Source organism: Zonotrichia leucophrys, chromosome 20 (assembly GCF_028769735.1).
Source record: "Zonotrichia leucophrys gambelii isolate GWCS_2022_RI chromosome 20, RI_Zleu_2.0, whole genome shotgun sequence".
Taxonomy (NCBI): domain Eukaryota; kingdom Metazoa; phylum Chordata; class Aves; order Passeriformes; family Passerellidae; genus Zonotrichia; species Zonotrichia leucophrys.
Window position 1 is genome coordinate 6,165,562 of NC_088189.1, and position 17,962 is coordinate 6,183,523.

General features: G+C 46.0%; 1 protein-coding gene across 5 annotated transcripts in view; it reads right to left on the reverse strand.

Annotated features, from left to right (window-relative positions):
* Positions 1-5,151: 5,151 nt before the first annotated feature.
* The window catches only part of MYT1 (myelin transcription factor 1), a 71,391-nt gene continuing 58,580 nt past the window's right edge, over positions 5,152-17,962 (reverse strand). For all 5 annotated transcript variants that reach the window (XM_064729870.1, XM_064729869.1, XM_064729872.1 and 2 more), the window contains 7 exons: positions 16,618-16,680; positions 15,953-16,036; positions 11,642-11,863; positions 10,814-10,905; positions 9,837-9,940; positions 9,594-9,737; positions 5,152-7,989 (listed from right to left, as the gene is read on the reverse strand). In XM_064729870.1, coding sequence (XP_064585940.1) covers positions 7,849-7,989; positions 9,594-9,737; positions 9,837-9,940; positions 10,814-10,905; positions 11,642-11,863; positions 15,953-16,036; positions 16,618-16,680 — 850 coding nt within the window. In that variant the 3' untranslated portion in view covers positions 5,152-7,848. The remainder of the gene's footprint in view (positions 7,990-9,593; positions 9,738-9,836; positions 9,941-10,813; positions 10,906-11,641; positions 11,864-15,952; positions 16,037-16,617; positions 16,681-17,962) is intronic.

Sequence of the window (17,962 nt, forward strand, 5' to 3'; positions counted from 1 at the left end):
CGATGACATGATACTGGAGTGGGGCCTCTGCAGTTAGCCCTGCCTGTGCTGGATGTGTACTGCAGTGCAGGATGGTCAGGACAAAGAGACTTGTGCTGACAGTTTCAAATTAGTCTGTTGTGACAGAAAAATTGAGGTGAATGCTCTGCAGAAACCTTCCTGTTACTTTTTGGGTAGACAGTAGAAATATCTTTCAGGTCTGTTGTGATTCACAAGAATTTTCTCTCTCTCTTTCCTTTTCCTCCCTACCCTGCTGAAAATACCCCTAAAATCTCATTCCGTGGTACAAAGTTTTGGCCAAGATATTGCAGTTGCTCCATTCACCCAGAGCTCCTCATCTCCAGTACCTGGACACCCAGGTTTGGACTTGTCTGTTTTGAGCTGCCCACAAACCTCATGCAAGAACCTCTTTTTTTGGAGCCTCAGAAGCCAGAGCATTATTTTACAGCTGCTGTTTTCCTGGACAGCACAGATGCATTTCTCCATCCCTGGCCACCATCTCTGCTGTTGACCTTTCTTACTTCCTCAAGGAAGGACTCCCATTCATTGCTGCTTTGCCTGGGATCAGTTCTGTGGTTCTGCAGGACTGGAGGAGGATCGGGATGCCCATGGACAACGGGGCTCTTCTGAGGCTGGTGGCGGAGCTCTGTCCCAGCAGGAGCCCCCCAGCACCCTTCAGGACTCCCTGAGCCATTTCCCTGCCCTTCTCAGGAACAGGGGTGGACAGGTGGACACTAAGTGCTGCTGGCAGGTCACCAAGGATGGCTGCACCCCTGTGTTCACCCATGCTGTGGTTGATGTTCACAGGCTGAGCCTAGTTTTAGTTTATTTATTTTAAAAACAGGCCAATGATTTGATTCAATTATTTAGGGAATTTTTTTTTGCTGTCTGTGCAGTCATGGGGAGGATTAGCAGTGTTTCAGCCCCTCATCAGCAGTGATGTCCCACCTCATACACTGCTCCTGCTCAAACCTCACTCCCTCAGCTGGCAGCCCTTTGCTGTCCCTGGATGAAACTGATGACAAAACACAGCCACCCTCCCTCCCTCTCCCCCCATGACTTTTGCTACAGCATCACTGCAAATTGTAGCTGTCAGCAGGGGAGCACACTCATCAGGGGACTCCAGCCATAATCATTGCAAAGCGGATGCGTGGATCTAAGTCCTGGATGCTCCCCAATATCAAATCACAGCAGGGACCCAGCTAATACCCTTGTTCCCTCTCCTGAAAATGTGAAGACCCACTGAGAAATCCTTGATGAGGGAGGCTCAGACAGCACTCCCGACCTCTCAGGACAAGAGGCAGCCAAAGCTTTGGTCCCCAAAGGCACCTGCACTGGCAATGCTGTCAGGGCTGTGCTCACCATGGGAGCCACATCCTGAGCATGGTCAGAGATCCTCCTGCCTCCATCTCTACAGCTGTTGGAAGTGGCCTCTGCACAAAGGGCAGTGTCCTCATTAAATCCCGTGGAGGGTTGCCATGTGGCCAGCAGAAATTTTGTTTTGTTTTATTTTGGGAAGCAGCACAGTAATATATTCACCATCTCCGAACGTAATGGGGTGACAGATGGGAGCTGGGCCCTGGCTTTCATGGGAAAGGCTCCACTCAGCAGGGAAGCAGTAAGTTTCCCACCTAATCTTCTGCAACCTTCAGACTCCTAACAACTGTAAGAAGCAAAGCAATGGGTAGTTATTAAATGAATGACTTCATCCGCAAGATGGTAATAAATATTTTATAGTTTTATCTCTCCACCCTGTAGAATGCTCCAGACAGACCAGACTGTTTATTAATCTAGCTTCTGGATTTATGTTCTTTAATTGCTAAACAGCCTCAGCATGGTTAGGCTGGATTATTAAATGTTGGAGCCTGAGTGGGAGTCCTCTAACAAATGGCAAAACCAGAGGAGCTTGATTTTGGACTTGGCTTATCAAAACCAACTTTCCTGCAGTGCTAAGGCCAGGTTAGCCCCTGTTTGAGTAGAAACCATTCCACTATTGCCTCATGCTCAGTGTAGGTGACTTTGAGACTTGTTGTGAGTAAAGAAGAGGTAAGGAAAAGTTCTGGCACATCCTGGTTTCAATAAGGATGTGCTGGTGTTAACCTGCAGTGGGCAGGATGCTGCGAGGGCATCTTAGCATGGACAGGTCCTTCTGGGGAAGCTCAGGCAGAGTGTGTGTCCTTGTTCTACCCCTTTGTGGCTTTTTGGGTCATCACAGATAGTCCCTGTCATTTAAACAAAAGAGCACTGCAGTCATAGATATGAAAGCAGGCTTTAGAGGTTCATATACTTCCTTGTTGACAGGGTCAAAAATGTCTTCAAAACAGATAGTACCATTTCTACGATAGTTGCTGATTTATTCATCCCACTGAGGGATGGGGATGAAGGCAGCTGGAATGACAAGAGCTATTTGTCTGAAGAATGCATCATCCTCATGCTTTCTCAAAGCCTCAATCCCACAAGCCCTTCTGTACAAAGTAGGAGGTCGTTTCAGGATATATCTTCTCATAAAGCGTAGGAGAAGTGAGTGTGCTGACAAGTGCAGGCCAGAGCCTTTGAATCCAACCAAGCTGTGCTGCAGCAATTTCCTGCTCAGGGCTGCCCTATTGGCTGCAGTGTCATCTCCAGCCCATCCCACTGCTCCCCAGCCTCACAATGTCTTTCTGAAGTCCAGAAGGGATGAATTTGATGCTAAATGGCATCTCTGAAGGGAAAAGTTGGTTTCTCTCCCCAAATAGCCTGATGGGAATGAGGCAACCCCTTCCTGACCACCCAACTGTGTGTTCTTCAGGACCCCTTGGTTGTGGGAGCAGGATTCGAGCCTTCACTCAGAGAAGCTGTAGGGCAAGGGGAACAAAAATCAGAAAAATGCACGAGGCTGGGAAAGACCCCCCCCCTTTCTGCTTACGGCTGAAAGCCATGGCTGGAACGCCTCTCTGGGAGAGATCAGGTCAATGCTGACAAGTGGAAGGTACCACTGGAGGAATAGGTCATTAGCAGCTTTTAACAATTAACAGCAGCATGAGTGAGGCCAAATGACTCTCATTGGTCAATGGTTTATTGATGTGTTTAGACGCAACCATATGCTGATGAGTATCTTTTCCCTGGCATCCTTGAAGCCGAAGGCCCACTCTGCTCTGACATTCCTCTCTCACCCTACGCCCTGTTGGAGGAGGCTTAAGAGCTCTCCTAAGCACACCTATAAACTGACAGTGTACCATCTTAAACCAATTCAATTCCCTTCCCTGCGATAAAGGACGCCAGTTCTGAGAAGATAACATCTCCCAGTGATGGCTCCCCGAGCTGCAATTTAGCACAAATCTGAGCGCTCTATTATCCAGCTCAGCCAATTCGTTAAGGAAGGACAGGCAAGCACGTCTATTAGCTCGATCATCATAATCAAATATTGGCACAAGGAACTGCTCAGCACTGCAAAGTCGAGCGAAACCCCCATAAAACAATTATGTGCCCTTCAGGAAAACAGCGTGCCAGCCGCTGAGGTGAACATGAGTCCAACTGCTTTTCCTCCTGTGAGAAGAGGACAAAATCACATCAACTCAAAGTTAAGTCCAGCAAAGCCTCAAAGGGACTTTGTTCTTGGGGCTCCTGGGCAAGCTGGGCTCCATCTCCAGCAGTCCTCGTTGCTGAGGGTGTTTAATCTCAGGGACCACTGGCTAAGGGATCCTAAGCCTGTCCTAAGCTTCTGCTGGTTGTTCTGCATCAGAACACCTTGCAGACAGTAAATGAAGGCAGAAAAATCTTCCAGTGAACACCCATGGCCATGCATATGCTCAAGGAAAGGCTTTAGGAAATCTTTCTTCTACCTAAACTTTTCTCCACATTTTTTTTCTATAGTTCTTGCCTTTTCAGCTGCATTTTACTCTACCCCTTCACTTTCATGCATGTGGTAGGGCCACCTCCTTCTGCTGTAACCCAACAGTGCTTGTGCTTCTGTGCAGAGACAGACAGAGAAGTTCAGTTCAGTTAATCAGACAATTTAATTTCTTGGTGATGAACCTGCCTGAAATTCCCATTTGATCCAATTCACGCAGCTCCAAATGGCCTTAACACGATTTGCAGTATTTCACCTCTGCTACAGCAGAGCAAAACTGAATTTTGGCAACTTTAGAAATTATCCAACACAGAGATCCGTGAAAAATTCTCTTCATTGCCACAGCTTCAAAACATAAACTCTTACCAGAGAAAAGGCTGTGTTCTTCCAAGAGGGCAATCTGTGAACATCACAGTTGAGTTGATGCAACTGAGCAAATCTTGTTGACAAAAATCAGTTTTTGAAGTTTTTTTTTTGAAATCCAGGAAGGAAAAGTGTCCATCTCTGACATCTCCTGTACTGCTTCAGAGCATCTCCTCTGCTCACACACCACCTGTGGAAGCACAAAACCACAAGATCATGGAATCCTAGAATGGTTTGGGTTGGAAGGAACACTAAGGATCATCTCATTCCAACCCCCTGCTATGGGCAGGGACACCTTCCATACATCAGGCTGCTCCAAGCAATGTATAACCTGGCCTTGGACACTTCCAGGGATCCAGGGGCAGCCACAGCTTCTCTGGGCAATCTGTGCCAGGGCCTCAGCATCCTCACAGGGTGAGGAATTCCTTCCCAATATCCCATCTAACCCTGACCTCAGTGAATCCAATCCCCCTTGTCTTGTCCCTCCACACCCTTGCCCCAAGTCCCTCTCTATCTCTCTTAGGCATCCTTCAGACACTGGAAGAGGCTCTTCTCTTGTCCAGGCTGAACACCCCCAGCTCTCTCAGCTTGTCTCCACAGCAGAGGTGCTCCTGCACTCCTGGGGGTGCAGAGGGCAAGCCCTGCCCAGAGGAATTCTGCCTCCAGCCTTCCTGGGACTTGGGATTCCCATCACAGCACTAGCAGGACTTTAAGCACCTGCTTGGCTGGATGGTGGCAGCTCCTTCTTCTCCAAAGCCTTCAGAGATACCAAACCTAAATTCCCCTGAAATCTCCCAGCTTAGGAGGTGGGAAGAGCCAGGTGGGAGGTGCACAGTCCTGGCTAGAGCTGCAGGGGAGCAGGGACACAGTGACCACCCCCAAGCCACGGTGCAGGACAAGGACAAAGCCCAGCAGGGACACATTGGCAACAGCTTGAAGAAAGACCATAGGAACTAAAGTCACAAACAGAACTGGGTTTTATTATGAAATAACCCTGCCAGTACATAAGGAAGTTCTGTCTGCAAAATACATTTCCTGAGGAAAGTAGATCACAGTATTCGTTTTCACAGAATAACATGTAGCCTGCTATAACTTTCAATGTGACTCTTTATTATTTAAATATTAACAGTATTCCTTCACATAAACAAGTACTCAGTCATCACATAACCAACACACAAACAACAAAATAAATATACAACAAGAGCACAGTTCATTTTTTTTCCCGACTTAAATATTAAATAAATAATAAATACAGAATTTTCATTTCCTGTTATCAGTGCCTGAAACAATATGAATGAAAAAAAAAGAAAAACTGAAAAAGTCTCTCTTCCCCCCAGTGCCCCTGCCCCCACAAAAAAAAAAAAAACAACCAAAAAATTATCAAAATGTCTCAGTTATAAAATATCTTTTAAAAAATTCCCATCATTAAAAGAATAAATAACAAAATATATAAAAAATAACTTGGTTGCATCAAAATTACAAGTAGGAGTTGTAGATAGGGTTTTTTTCTTTTTTTTTTCTTTTTTTTGGAATATCATTTTTACGGTCAAAAGTTTTAATTTTTCACTTTTTTTTGCTTCTTTTATCTTCATTTCTATGGTGCAGTGTCCAGTTTAAAATAAGTATAAAATTAATAAATAAAAAAGTTAAATAAATAGCAAAAAGTTAACATAAGGTGTTGTAAATATAAATTACATACATCTTGCCAAAATTAAATAATTTACAGCATAATTAAACTAACTACTTTTTTTTCTTCTCTTTCTTCCAGTAAGTGCAATTTCTCTACCTTTAAATACTAACTGAATTGCAGTCACAATCAATTTGGACTCTATTTACATGTTAAGAACGTTGTGTTTTTAACACCTCAAATTTTATACTTTTTTCCCTTTTTTTTTTTTTTTTTTGTATTTTTGCACTTGGAATGGGTTCTAAAATAAGTGAACTCGTGGAGTCTGATCCTGCAAACACTGAAGTATGGGAGCAAGCCTACCCAGGCCAGCTGCCCTATGGAACTCAACACAGGGAACAACTCCAACCAAGCCACTCATGGCCTTCCAGGCCACATCCAGTGGCCATGGTAGCCACTGGGACTTTCCACTGACTTCCCCAAATCAGGAATTATACCCTAAATATATGCAGGATTTGGCTCGAAACAACACCACACTCTTGCTTTTTGTTGGGGTCAACAAGAACCTCCCCAGCTCCGCCTGTCCCATGGCTGGGAGTGATGCAGGATATGGGATGTGGGATATGGGATGCCCCAGGCTGGGGCCCCTCAGGGGGTTCTGCCCCACTGAAGTGTTTGGAGAAGGAAGTGAGCTCCAGGTGGGAGAGAAGGTGGGGAGCAGCCCCGTGGGGTGACAGCTGGCCCTGGCCATGGAGCAGTGCTGCAGAGCAGCACCCCAAAGACATTCACAGGGTTGTTCTCTAAGTGCACAGAGGGCTGCGTGTACCCAGCTGCTTACAAATGCTTCTTTGGAAGAATTCCCAATACCTGAATCCTCTTTTACTTTTCCTTTTTTCCCCATTTTTTTGTTGCAGAATGGAGCTCTTGCTGTGATTTCGCGCAAATCCTAGAACACCAAACCAAACCATCCTCATTGCCCTGTGGGTACGTTTAAGGAATCAACTCCTGGTTCACAGTACATAAGCACTTTTCTGGCCATCAATTAACATCTCTCTTTTTGTTGGTTTTTGCTTCTTTTGGATTGGATTTGTTTTGTTTTGTTCATCACAATCTCAACCGTTCTCTGGCATTGATGTATGATCTCTGGACTGGCAGTACTGCGCCACTGTAGGGATGATCACAATAATGAAAAGAACCAGAACTGTCATCAAACAGATTTCCAAAAAATCATATACACCGGACCATGACACATTAAAGAAATTCTTCTGTTTGAAATATCTGGAATTGGCCTATTCATAATAGCTACTCTTATATTTAAGACAGACAAAGGAATACTGTAGTTGCAAACTCCAAAAGCTTCCCTGAGAACCTTTTTTCCATTGCGCTTTCCACTGGAGATCCAGAACTGCTCTTCAGATTTCTTTCAGAAAATAAAAATAAGCTACTTTATAATACTTCAGAGTTCCCATGCCCAGTGGATATCTGAACACTTCGGGGTTGGGAGGCCCAGCACAGGTTCAGATTTACAGGTAGCTTGCAGCTCCAGCACTTGTAGCAACATAGAACATAACTCATGTGTGAGTAGGTGATCTGGACATACGACCATAGACAACATGAGGGTTTAAGCCAGTCATACACTAGTCTTGGATCAAACAAGACCCTGTTCTTGTAACATTTTAACCCTTGGATCTATTCTGCAAGAACAAGCAACTCATGGAAGATGCCTGGTCTTCACCTGCTACCAAGCCCCACAGCCAACTGGAGAATTTAACCTTCCATCCTGATCTACCTCGTAGTCAAGGTGGAAAAAAATCCCACTTTTCTCAAGAAGGTCCAAAGTAAAGTAAACGAGAACATTGAGTTTGATCAGTTCCATGTCTCAGAAATGGCGTCTTGGTTACATTTTGGTCCTTTTTTTTTTTTCTTTTTTTTCATTCATTAAACAAGTTTTCTAACTTGTAAACCTGAATACTTGAAGGGAAAGTTCCATCTTACAGTCTGTTTTCTTGCTGCTCTCCATCCCGCGGCACTACACCTGGATGCCCTTGACAGCTTGCTTGATGCTCTCCAGTAGGTCCTTGTTCTCCGGGTTCTGGTAGCACTCCTGGTTGGTGTACATGTCTGTCAGCGTGTTCACATAGGCATCAAAGTTCTGCTCACTAATTGGATCCTGCAGCCAAAAAAAAAAAATCAAATAAAAGCATTAGTAATGGAGCAGGACGAGGATGAGAGTCTTTGCAATAAATCACCTGCATATTTTAGTGCCCAGAGAAGTTGTGGACTCCTAAAAGTGCTCAAGGCCAGGCTTGGAGAAACCTGGTCTAGGGGAAGATGTTCTTACCCATGGCAGAGGGCATGAAAAGTGTGAGTTTTGAAGTCCCTTCTGACCCAAACCATTCCATGTTTCTCTGTATGTACAGACAGCCAAAGGTCTCCACATCAAAGCCTTTTTGTGTGCAGTGCTGCATCTACAGGAATCTCATCATTGCCCTAATCCCACTAGATCTTAACCAGGTCCTTAATTTTATGCGCTGGCCTTGTGGAGCTATTAACAGCATCAGGTAAAGTGTGTGCAGGCAGCCTGACAGGCTGGAGGCTGAATTAAGGCATGGAAATGAAGGGTTGGAGGACAACAGGACTGCTGAAACATCACGGAGGGAACCAAAGGCAAAGTCAGGTCACCTTGGGCTCACAGCTGCCCAGCCCAACTCTCTGCTGCAGTACAGCTTCTGCTTTCGAGGGGCATTGCAAGCATCTAACTTGGGCTTAATGGGGGAAAAAAGAGAGGGAGAAGGAAGAAAAAGAACAGGAATAAAATGAGCATAAAAGTCTCATGGGCATCATTTAATTAGAGTTGCCTGAAACCTTGAAAAAATATTTGCTGAACAGTTTATTTGACCTTTATGTGTCAAATACTTTACAAAAAAGCTCTCAGCGAGTGGTTTTCTGCCAGTTAGGCAGCTGGGTGAATACTATCCAAAACTGCTCTGCTGGAGGATGGCTTCTCTCCAACCAGTCTGAATTTAAATACAAACCCCAATGAAAAGGATTCCCAGAAAAAAAAAAAAAAAAAAAAAAAGGATGGAAGAAAAAATAAATCAAAAGCTCATTCCTCTGATCATTGCAATGGTCTTTATGAGTTGTAAGAGGACAGCTTCCTCCACAACACGAGCCCCACCTCCACACACCTGGTTTTGACAACAGTAATTACATTCCTGGGAATAGAGAGAAGGTAATTAATAGCCTTTTGTGGTTTTACTATTTTAATGCAGTCTTTTCATTTCTCAGTAACTCTATGGTAACATGCTGTGGGCTGTTAGACCTTGTTAAATTAAACAAAATACACTCTCTTTAAGAATGCTATTCTTTAGCTGCCAGCTATTCAAAACTGAATTGAAACTACCTGCATTGTAATAGGAGCTCTAAGATCTTTCTGACGTTGAAATCCAATCCCTCCTGATCTCGGCTTGTGCTGTCTTAGCCTAAAAGGCACTGGGTGCCCTTGATAAAGTTTCCCATTTTGTGATAGTGCTCCCAGATGTAATGAGACAGAACAATAGATAAAAAGGGAGATCAGCAGAAAATGACAACAAAAGGGAGATACAATGCAAGCTTCAGAGATAAGGGAAAAGTACTGATCTTATAAAGGACACATAGGTGTATGGAAAGAAATTCTCCCACTCTTTAATTGTGAAAAAGCCTTATCATGAATTGGATTTGGCACAGCTCCCTCAATGATGCTGGATTGGGCTGAGCACTGTCAAAGTTTCTTACCATGTGCGGAAGGCGAATGTTGGCAAGACTTTGGATGAGAGCCTGGCTCAACCCTGAGAGCTCCAGGAACAGGGCTTCGTTTTGCTCCTCTATGATTTTGTTTTCCTCCTCAATGTTCTTCAGGTTCTTCTCCATGGTGGAGATCTGTGGAGCAAGGAGCATGGCAGGGTCACCAACCCTCAGCAGAGGCACCCACCAACACCCATCACCCCTGGGCTTGAATGCATGGCCAAGGACACAAACCTGGGACTGGAGTTTCACCATGGCTGCTTCCATCTCTGAGTTGGACTCGTTCAGCTCACTGATCTCCTTGTTCAGCTGCTTGATCTCCTCATCATTCTCCAGAACTGCAGGAGGGAAGGTCATGGGCAGTCAACAAATGCTCTTGGGAAAAGCAAAAGTGTTGGGCTTTCTGCTGAGCCTATCCTGCTGCACCGTCCTTACCTTGTCTTTTACATCCTTGAAGCAGGATGTACCTCTCACCTGCCTTTTTCTTTCTATTTTTTTTATAATTAATGTTTTTATTATCACAGGTCAATGATACTTGAACAGGTCAATATGTAAATGCAAAAGCAAAGGACAGCAGAGCAGTTGGAGTCCAACACATCCCCACACCCAGCAAGGTTGATTGTCCTGAACAGTCAGGTCACTTTCTCTGATCCTGAATTTGGAATGATGCCATTTAAAAAACTAATGCATATCTTGATGAGAAATTACGAGGTCCATAAAATAAAGCAATATTTCTAGAGGAGTGCAGGTATTTATAGGTTCCAAACTATCAAGTTCAATGCTTGAACCTTGTCAAATACCACAGAAAGCTCAGTAATAGCACTGGAAATGCAAAGTGCCATCGCTAACAAAATTCCAGGTCCAGAAATATCTCAGTATTAAAAGCCCTGAATAGGTGGAAATCGCTGAGTGACTGCAAGGGATTTGTAAAAATGCCAGTGAATATATGAAAAAAAAAAAAATCTGAATTTCAGCATTACTTCTTTTGCCTTTTTTATTGTTGCTCCCTCAAAATGTGTGACTCAATGAGTGAGACTGGTACCGTGCCGGCACAGACACCCAGAATACACGAGGAATGTGTCTTCAAAGTACATGATGTCCTTGAAATCTGTGCCCAGATTTCAGGTTAAACCTCCCCAGTCTAAAAAGAAAAAGATCTATGGGCCAAACACCCTGACACACCTGCAAGGCAAAGGAGTGAAAAATCTTACCATCGCTGGTCTTGAACTTTGTATTGAGAATTTCATCCCCTGAGAGTTTTCCTTTCTTCCCAGCAAAAGTAGCTCTTGGACACCCTGACAAACTGAAAAACAAGTAAAAATGGGTTTCATAAACTCTCAGTATTTATAGGTGCTTATGTTCCCAACATAAGAACATGTGCCATTTGGTGGAATTCAAGCTGCGAGACAGTTCTCCTAAAAGCTTTTTATGGTACAGAGGAAATTGCTTTATGAATAATGCCACAAAATGCCCCATTTATGAAGCGAGAGCGATTTTCTTTAAGCAAAGATTAAAAACACATTGCTTCCTAAAAGAGGAGGAGTGCTAGGTGAGGAGGGTGAGATGAATCTGGTGGTCTTGGGCACTGAGCTCCTATTTGTGGTGCTCAAATTCTTTTCCAGCATGCAAATAGGGATTTGGATTTGAGGTTAGGAAGAAATTCTTCCCTGTGAGGGTGGTGAGGCCAGAGATGCCCAGAGAAGCTGTGGAAGATTGCTGGAAGTATCCAATGACAGGCTGGACAGAGCTTGGAGCAATCTGGGATAGTGGAAGGTGTCCCTGCCTGTGGCAGGGGGTTGGAATGAGATGATCTTTTAAGGTCCCTTACAACCCAAACCATTCTGTGATTCTCTGACTATTAAAACAACCACACATTTTCTCCATTCAGTAAACTTCAACTGACTCAACTCAGCATCAAAATCACCAATTCCTGAGCCTGGCATGAGAAGCTGAACACTGCTCAAGCAGCATCTTGGGGCAGGTACGTTTCTCCACAGCAAAACCATCCCCCTCACACTAACATAAACCCCAGGATTTACCTTCTGTGAGTGAGGAAGCTCCCGTTGGCGTGGCCAGAACCGTCACAGCCTGGGGTGGGGCATGTTGGGCCTTCGTTCTTCAAGGACTTCCAGGAGAAGGAGGAGCCGTTGAGCGATCCCTCCTTCTGCCTGCGGGCGGCCAGGGGGCAGCCGGAGGCGCTCCGGTGGGACGCGTACTTGCCGCTGATGTGTCCCAGCCCGACACAGCCCGGAACGGGACACCTGGGCACGGGCAATCACCCAAAGTCACATCAAGGGCAAGGAGCAGAAGGAAGGAATAAAGAAAGGGAGGAAATTATTGATGAGCAGCAATGAGGAAGCCTGGGAAGAGAGTGTTTGTATTTGGGTCTCGTCTGGAGTTTTATAGGGGAGATGTTTGGTTGATGGAAATAGCAGATGGGAAATTAAGAGCTACGAGAGCTCCTTCAAAAGAGCCAAAGAGAATCAAGGAGAATTCTGCAGGAGGGAAGTCTGTGGAGGTCACATCACGTGCAGCAAAAGTAGGTCCCAGTGGTGTCAGAAACCAGGTGTTTGGTGCCTCACTGGGGACAAAAATGGCAGGTTGGGCTGCCAGCATGAGATCCTGATGTACCCCAAGGCTGACACTCACACTGAACCATCCCACACGTACTGCTGGCTCTGCCCTGTCTTACTCCTGATGAACCCAGGCTCATCTCTTATCAGCCTGCCCCAGCACAGTCAACACAGCACAGGAGCCCTGTCAGTGCCCTTGGGCACACAGCCCTTCCCAGGAGCCAGTCCCTGAGCCAGGAGCTGTTCAGGCTGTGCACAAAGACCTGCAGCCCTATTTCTTCCAGGAGGACATCCGAGGGGTTACTGAGCCTGCACCCCATCAAACAGGACGAATCACTGAACCACCCCTCACCCTGCAGCCACAGCCTGGCCTCACTTGCCTCCTCCTCCTCCTCCTGGTTCACATCCTGCCTCTCTGGGGAGATCAACCCACGCTCTCAAGGGGATAAAGTGGGAATTATCATCAGGGCAGCACAGGAACCCTGCCCTTACCAGACTTCTCCCTCTTTATGGCCAGTTGAAACACACAGGAACTGTGAGAAGCCTTGTGGAAGCACCAACACAACTTGTGCTACTGCCAAGCACACGAGTGGCTCTCTAAAAGGCTCCTCTTTCCTCCCTCCTCACCTAATGGCATTCTCCCTAAATCCTGCCATCCTACAAGCCCAGTGTATCTATTAGGGTTTCTGCTGTGGTTTGCATTTGTTTTAAAATTGCTTGTCAATTATAAATACAGTTAAAAGTTTATTACGCAAGGGAGGTTACTCAAAAGTAGAGGAGGTGGAAGGAGGTAAGAAATGACAAAAATAGCCCCCATGTCCTTAGTTTGGAAGCAATTAGGGACTTTGAGGCTCTCCAGCAAAAGCATTTGCAGAGCTGCTCCTGAAAATCACAAGCTGCGTTTCACCGCAGAAATTATTGCCCTGATTGTTTACATTCCACACAAAAGGGAGATGACAGCAAAAGGGGGGGCCCTACACCCAGCCTTTTCCCAAGATAATTTGAAAAATGCTGATCTCGATTTTAATCAGCTGCAAATGCAGCACAATTCACTTATAATATCCCTGCCAGCGGGATCCTCAGTAAATTCATAACATCATTGCTTTTATATGATCACGAGCAAATTACTGAATCCTCAGGAGGAAAAGGAGAAGGGGGAGAGGGGGGAAGAGCAAGAGAGACAGAGACAAACCCCAGCATTTCGTATGCAGCCGTTACAGCCCAACCATTACATATTTTACACCGTTAATTTAACTTTTATTACATTTTCATTGTTAAAAAATAAACCAGAGCCTTATTGTGCAAAACAGCTGTCTTGGACATATTTTAAAATTTTTTTTTTAACATTATTATTATTTAATGGGAGCACCAGTAGCGTTTGATCAATTAGACACCTGTGGATGCTTCCGCTGTATGGGCTGGGCTGAAGGTTGAGGTGATCTGTTCAATCACATCTGCAGCAAATTACTTGAAGGATGAACAGCACAAACAACAGGGACTAAATGACTTTCTCCTCAGTGATGATGTGCAAAACTCGGCTGGGTTCCAAGTGGAGTTCAGTGCAGACAGAGGAAGGATTTAGAGCCAAAGCTCCTTAAGATAAACCCACACCAGGCACACCTTGCCGTGGGTGGTGGGACAAACACTGCCACGGGCTGGGGGGAGGCACCAGCCAGGGATTGTTGTGCCACATTGTTTTGCACGTCTCAGAGGAGCTTCTGCTTCTCCTGGGTGTACTGGAAGAGGGGGGGTTGCTGTCTGGGCCATGGGATGTTAGGGAATGCCTCCTTCTCCTGCTGCTGCAGAGACCCTCATATTTCACATTCCACATTTCCTGCACCCATGTCCATGGTTCCACCAAGACCTGTCTGGGGGAGGATGGCACCAGCTTTCCAGGAGTCAGAAAATCCAGCCCCATTTGGAGCCTGGAACCTAGAGAATCTATGGATGCCCCACCCCTGGAATTGTCCAAGGCCAGACTGGATGGGTCTTTGAGAAATCTGGTCGAGTGGAAGGTGTCCCACCCCATGGCAGAGGACTGGAATGAGGTGAGATTTAAATCCCTTCCAACCCAAACAATTAAATGATTTCTTGCAACTTTATCTTCCCAGTTTGCATCTTTAGGGTGGACTAGAAGAAACCCACTCCCTGGTGAGGATGCTGGTGGGGACCCTCACTCTGCTGTGGGTCACCCCATGTTCCCCACAACAGAACAGCCACATAAAAACTCCTTTTTCCTTGCACTGGGAAGTGAAACCACACTGGGGAAACTGCTCTGTCCTGCCCTGAATGGGGAAGACACAAATGAGCAAAATCACAGCTTCCCCAGCCCCACAGGCCACGTGTTCCTGGAGAAACCATGGGGAGGAGTGGCCTCCCAACTGGGATCTCCAGCCATGGTGAGAGCAAAGGTACAGCCAGCAGCTGCACATCACCAATTTGCTGCCCGCCCTTTCCTTCTCTGTGTCACTGGTTAATGGCACAGCTTTGCAACACCACCAGCAATTCAGTGTATTTGAGCCAAAAGAGGCTTTTTTCCTCCAGATTCTCTAGTAGGTTGCTTAATTTTTAATAAACTCTGCAAACTCCTGCTAATTATCACACGGCTCATTTAACTGAGAGGCTTTCCTTCCTGTAGACTGAGGAGGAAGAACAGAGCAGATGGCTCAAATATCATCTTTTTCTGAAAGGTCCTTCCCTCCCAGCAGGCACATCCCAGCTTCCCACAGCCCCTGCAGGGTTCCTCCACCCCCACTGGGTCCTGCTTTGGCTCAGCCTCTGCTCCAGGCCAAAACCTGGGCACATGGAGACACCCACCTCTGCTCCTCTGGAGGGCAAGACCTGCCCTGGGAGTGAAATATTTTTTTAAAAAAATCTCCATTTGGAGACAGCCTGCTGAGCCAAAGGGGTTTGGACAGATATGCCAGCACTCATGGGCAACTAGAAACCCTTGGAAGTGGTTGATAATTTTTTCCATGTTTCTTTTTGCCCCCTTCCACCTGCACTTGCTGGCTGAGAGTACAAGGCTTCAGAAAGGATGGAGATGCTCTGAGGTAATAAAAAAAAGAAAAAAACAAAAACGATCGTGGAGTCAGTGCTGCCTTTCATGTCCTGTAGCTGTGTAAGGAGATACAGATCCCAGACCCCACATGCTGAGCCTGTGATGTTCAGACTTGCTAAAAGTCAGGACAAATGGATTTCACAGCTCATGAAAACTCCTGAGGTGGACTAAGCAATTTCAAATCTCTATTCCCCACAGGAATAAACCCCCTGGGATGTTTTGAAAACTTCAGCCTGAGGCAGCAGAGAGAGCTTTTTTTCCAGTTCGCTTAGAATATTCTGCCCTGGAAAAGAATATTCAGAGTTGCCAGATCCTGACCCAACTCAGTACTGGGTAGTTTCTACTCCATCAGCCCTTGCCTGCCCATTGCTTCCCAAAAACCTGCAATGTTCGACTTGGCTGTGGGGTTTTACCTTCATTTATAGCACTGCTGTGGTTTTCCAGAAATTACACAAAACACAGCTAGCAGAGAAACTGTTTGTGAACCTACCAATCTACCTTTCACATCTGCAAGAAAAAGACACCATTACCTCCCCACCACCCTTTTTTTTCCATCAAATATCAAAACTGCAACACCAAAACACAGCAAAGGATGCTCAAAGCAGCACGAGCAAGGGGGGATGTGGGGTGGGTGCTGGGTGATCCCCCACATAAATCTGTGTGAGGTGAAGTGGAGGGAGTGACAAGCTCTGCTCAGGAGTTACTCCCAGACTTACTTCATCAGCTCTGGGTCTTCTTTATCATCCTTTGTCGGGGTGATCTTGATCCCACTTTTCTTGGCACGAGGGCAGCCTGACAGACTGTGGTTAAAAAGAGAAGAAAGGCCTGTCTCACTGGCAGAATCTCTGCATTTGCTATTCCCCCGCTTCAGTCATCTTTCCCTTGAATTTGGCACAGTGTTTTTGATCTCTCTCGTTTTGCAGCTTCACATCACGAGGAGAAGTCAGAAGGAAAAAAAATAGTAAAAAATTGAGGGAGATGGACAGTAATTAATGGTGTCTAGATAAGAAGATATCTGCTAACAGCCTGCAATGTTTAATGGAATTGTTGAAACAGAAGGCTCAGATCTGTGCTATTAATGTTCTAAAGTGATAATAGAAGTCATAAATAGGTAGCAATATTAACAGGAACATTGCATCAGCTAAAATCTGACCCTTTGTCTTTTATTCTGTTGAAAGGAGCTTCTAATCAGATTCTGAAAACATCAGAAAAAAAAAAGAAGTCAGATTAAAGAGATGAAAATAGGCTTCAGTTGTCAGTAACATTAATGTTTTATTCAGAACTTTACAACTCTGCCCACTGCAGGGAAAAAAAAAAAAAAAAGAAAGAGAAAGCAACACAGAAAGAGACTAGAGAGAAAATAATTTAAGGGAGATCTTACCTTCTATGTGATGCATAATTTCCTGTTATGTGACCAGAGCCATCACAACCAGGAGTAGGGCACCTGCAGAGGCAAGGGAGGCTCAGATTAGCCTGGGGGTGTGAGCAGGGGATCAACACTTTGTGACAGCTCTTCTCAAACAGAAATCTGGGCACTGTCAGCATGAGCAGGTTTTTCCTTCCTGCCCCTTCCCCCTCTGTAAGGACAAGATTTGGTCTGTAATATCCGTGGTACTGATTTCAATGCACCACTGCATGCTGTGACATTGGAGAGGAACACCTTGGGATGTTGGGAGCACAGTGAGGAGCTGCTCTCCCATGAGAGGATGCAGGTCCCAGCCTGTGTCCCCACCCTCGTGAAGGGGACAGCTCAGGAGCTGATAATAACTTAAAATGCCCCTCCAGGACAATGTTTGTCATCTTTAGGATGGCATAAGGAGACAGCAAGGGCTATCCAGGGCCAGCAGGAAAGACCCAGGATGAGAGCAGAAACCAGAAAAACAGCTGACAGCTCTGGACAGCAGGGCCACCACGGCCACCACCAACAGAAGGCTTTGGCTCAGTTCTGGGTGACTCAGGGAGCATTATCTCAGTGAGGGCAAGTGGGCAACCCATGGCAGGAGGGTCTGCAGACTGCAAAAACACTGGCCAATGCTTCTGATGGCAAATGATGGAGAAACAGGAGGAAAAAGGTTAGGTTAGCCCTGGGACCACTCCTTCCACAACACCATGGGCAGGGGACAGGGAATCAGCAGGGGACAGCCTGTGAGGGTCTTTTGGCTGGGGACCCCTGGGTCACCACAGACAGTGCCCTTTCTGCAGACTCTGCCCCTGAGTCACTGCCTTACAAAACAGGCACATCACCAATTTGCTGCCTGCCCTTTCCTTCTCTGTGTCACTGGTTAATGGCACAGCCTTGCAATTCAGCGTATTTGAGCCAAAAGGGGCTTTTTTCCTGCAGATTCTCGAGTAGGTGCATCTGCAGCCGTGAGTTTCCAGGTGAGCATCCAGAGCTCTCCACGGGAGGCTGGAGGTCACTGCTGTGATCACCCAAAGGCTGGAGGTCACCCAAAGCTGGCAGGCAATGGCCCGAGCTCAGCAGCGCATCATTAATGGTGAGGGATGGAAAGGAGCACAAAGATCTGCTCCCTGTGCTGTAGGTGACATAAAAGTTGTCATGGGGACAAGGGAGAGGGGCGAGGAGTGTTTGCAGAGGATGTGCAGGCCAACCTGCCAATTAGCCAGGGCTTTTAGTGTCAAGTGATTAAGGCCAGGGGAGGGGCTGTGTCACCGTGATATTTTCTGAAAAATCCCTTCGCCAGGATTTCTTCTCCTGGGAAGCTGGG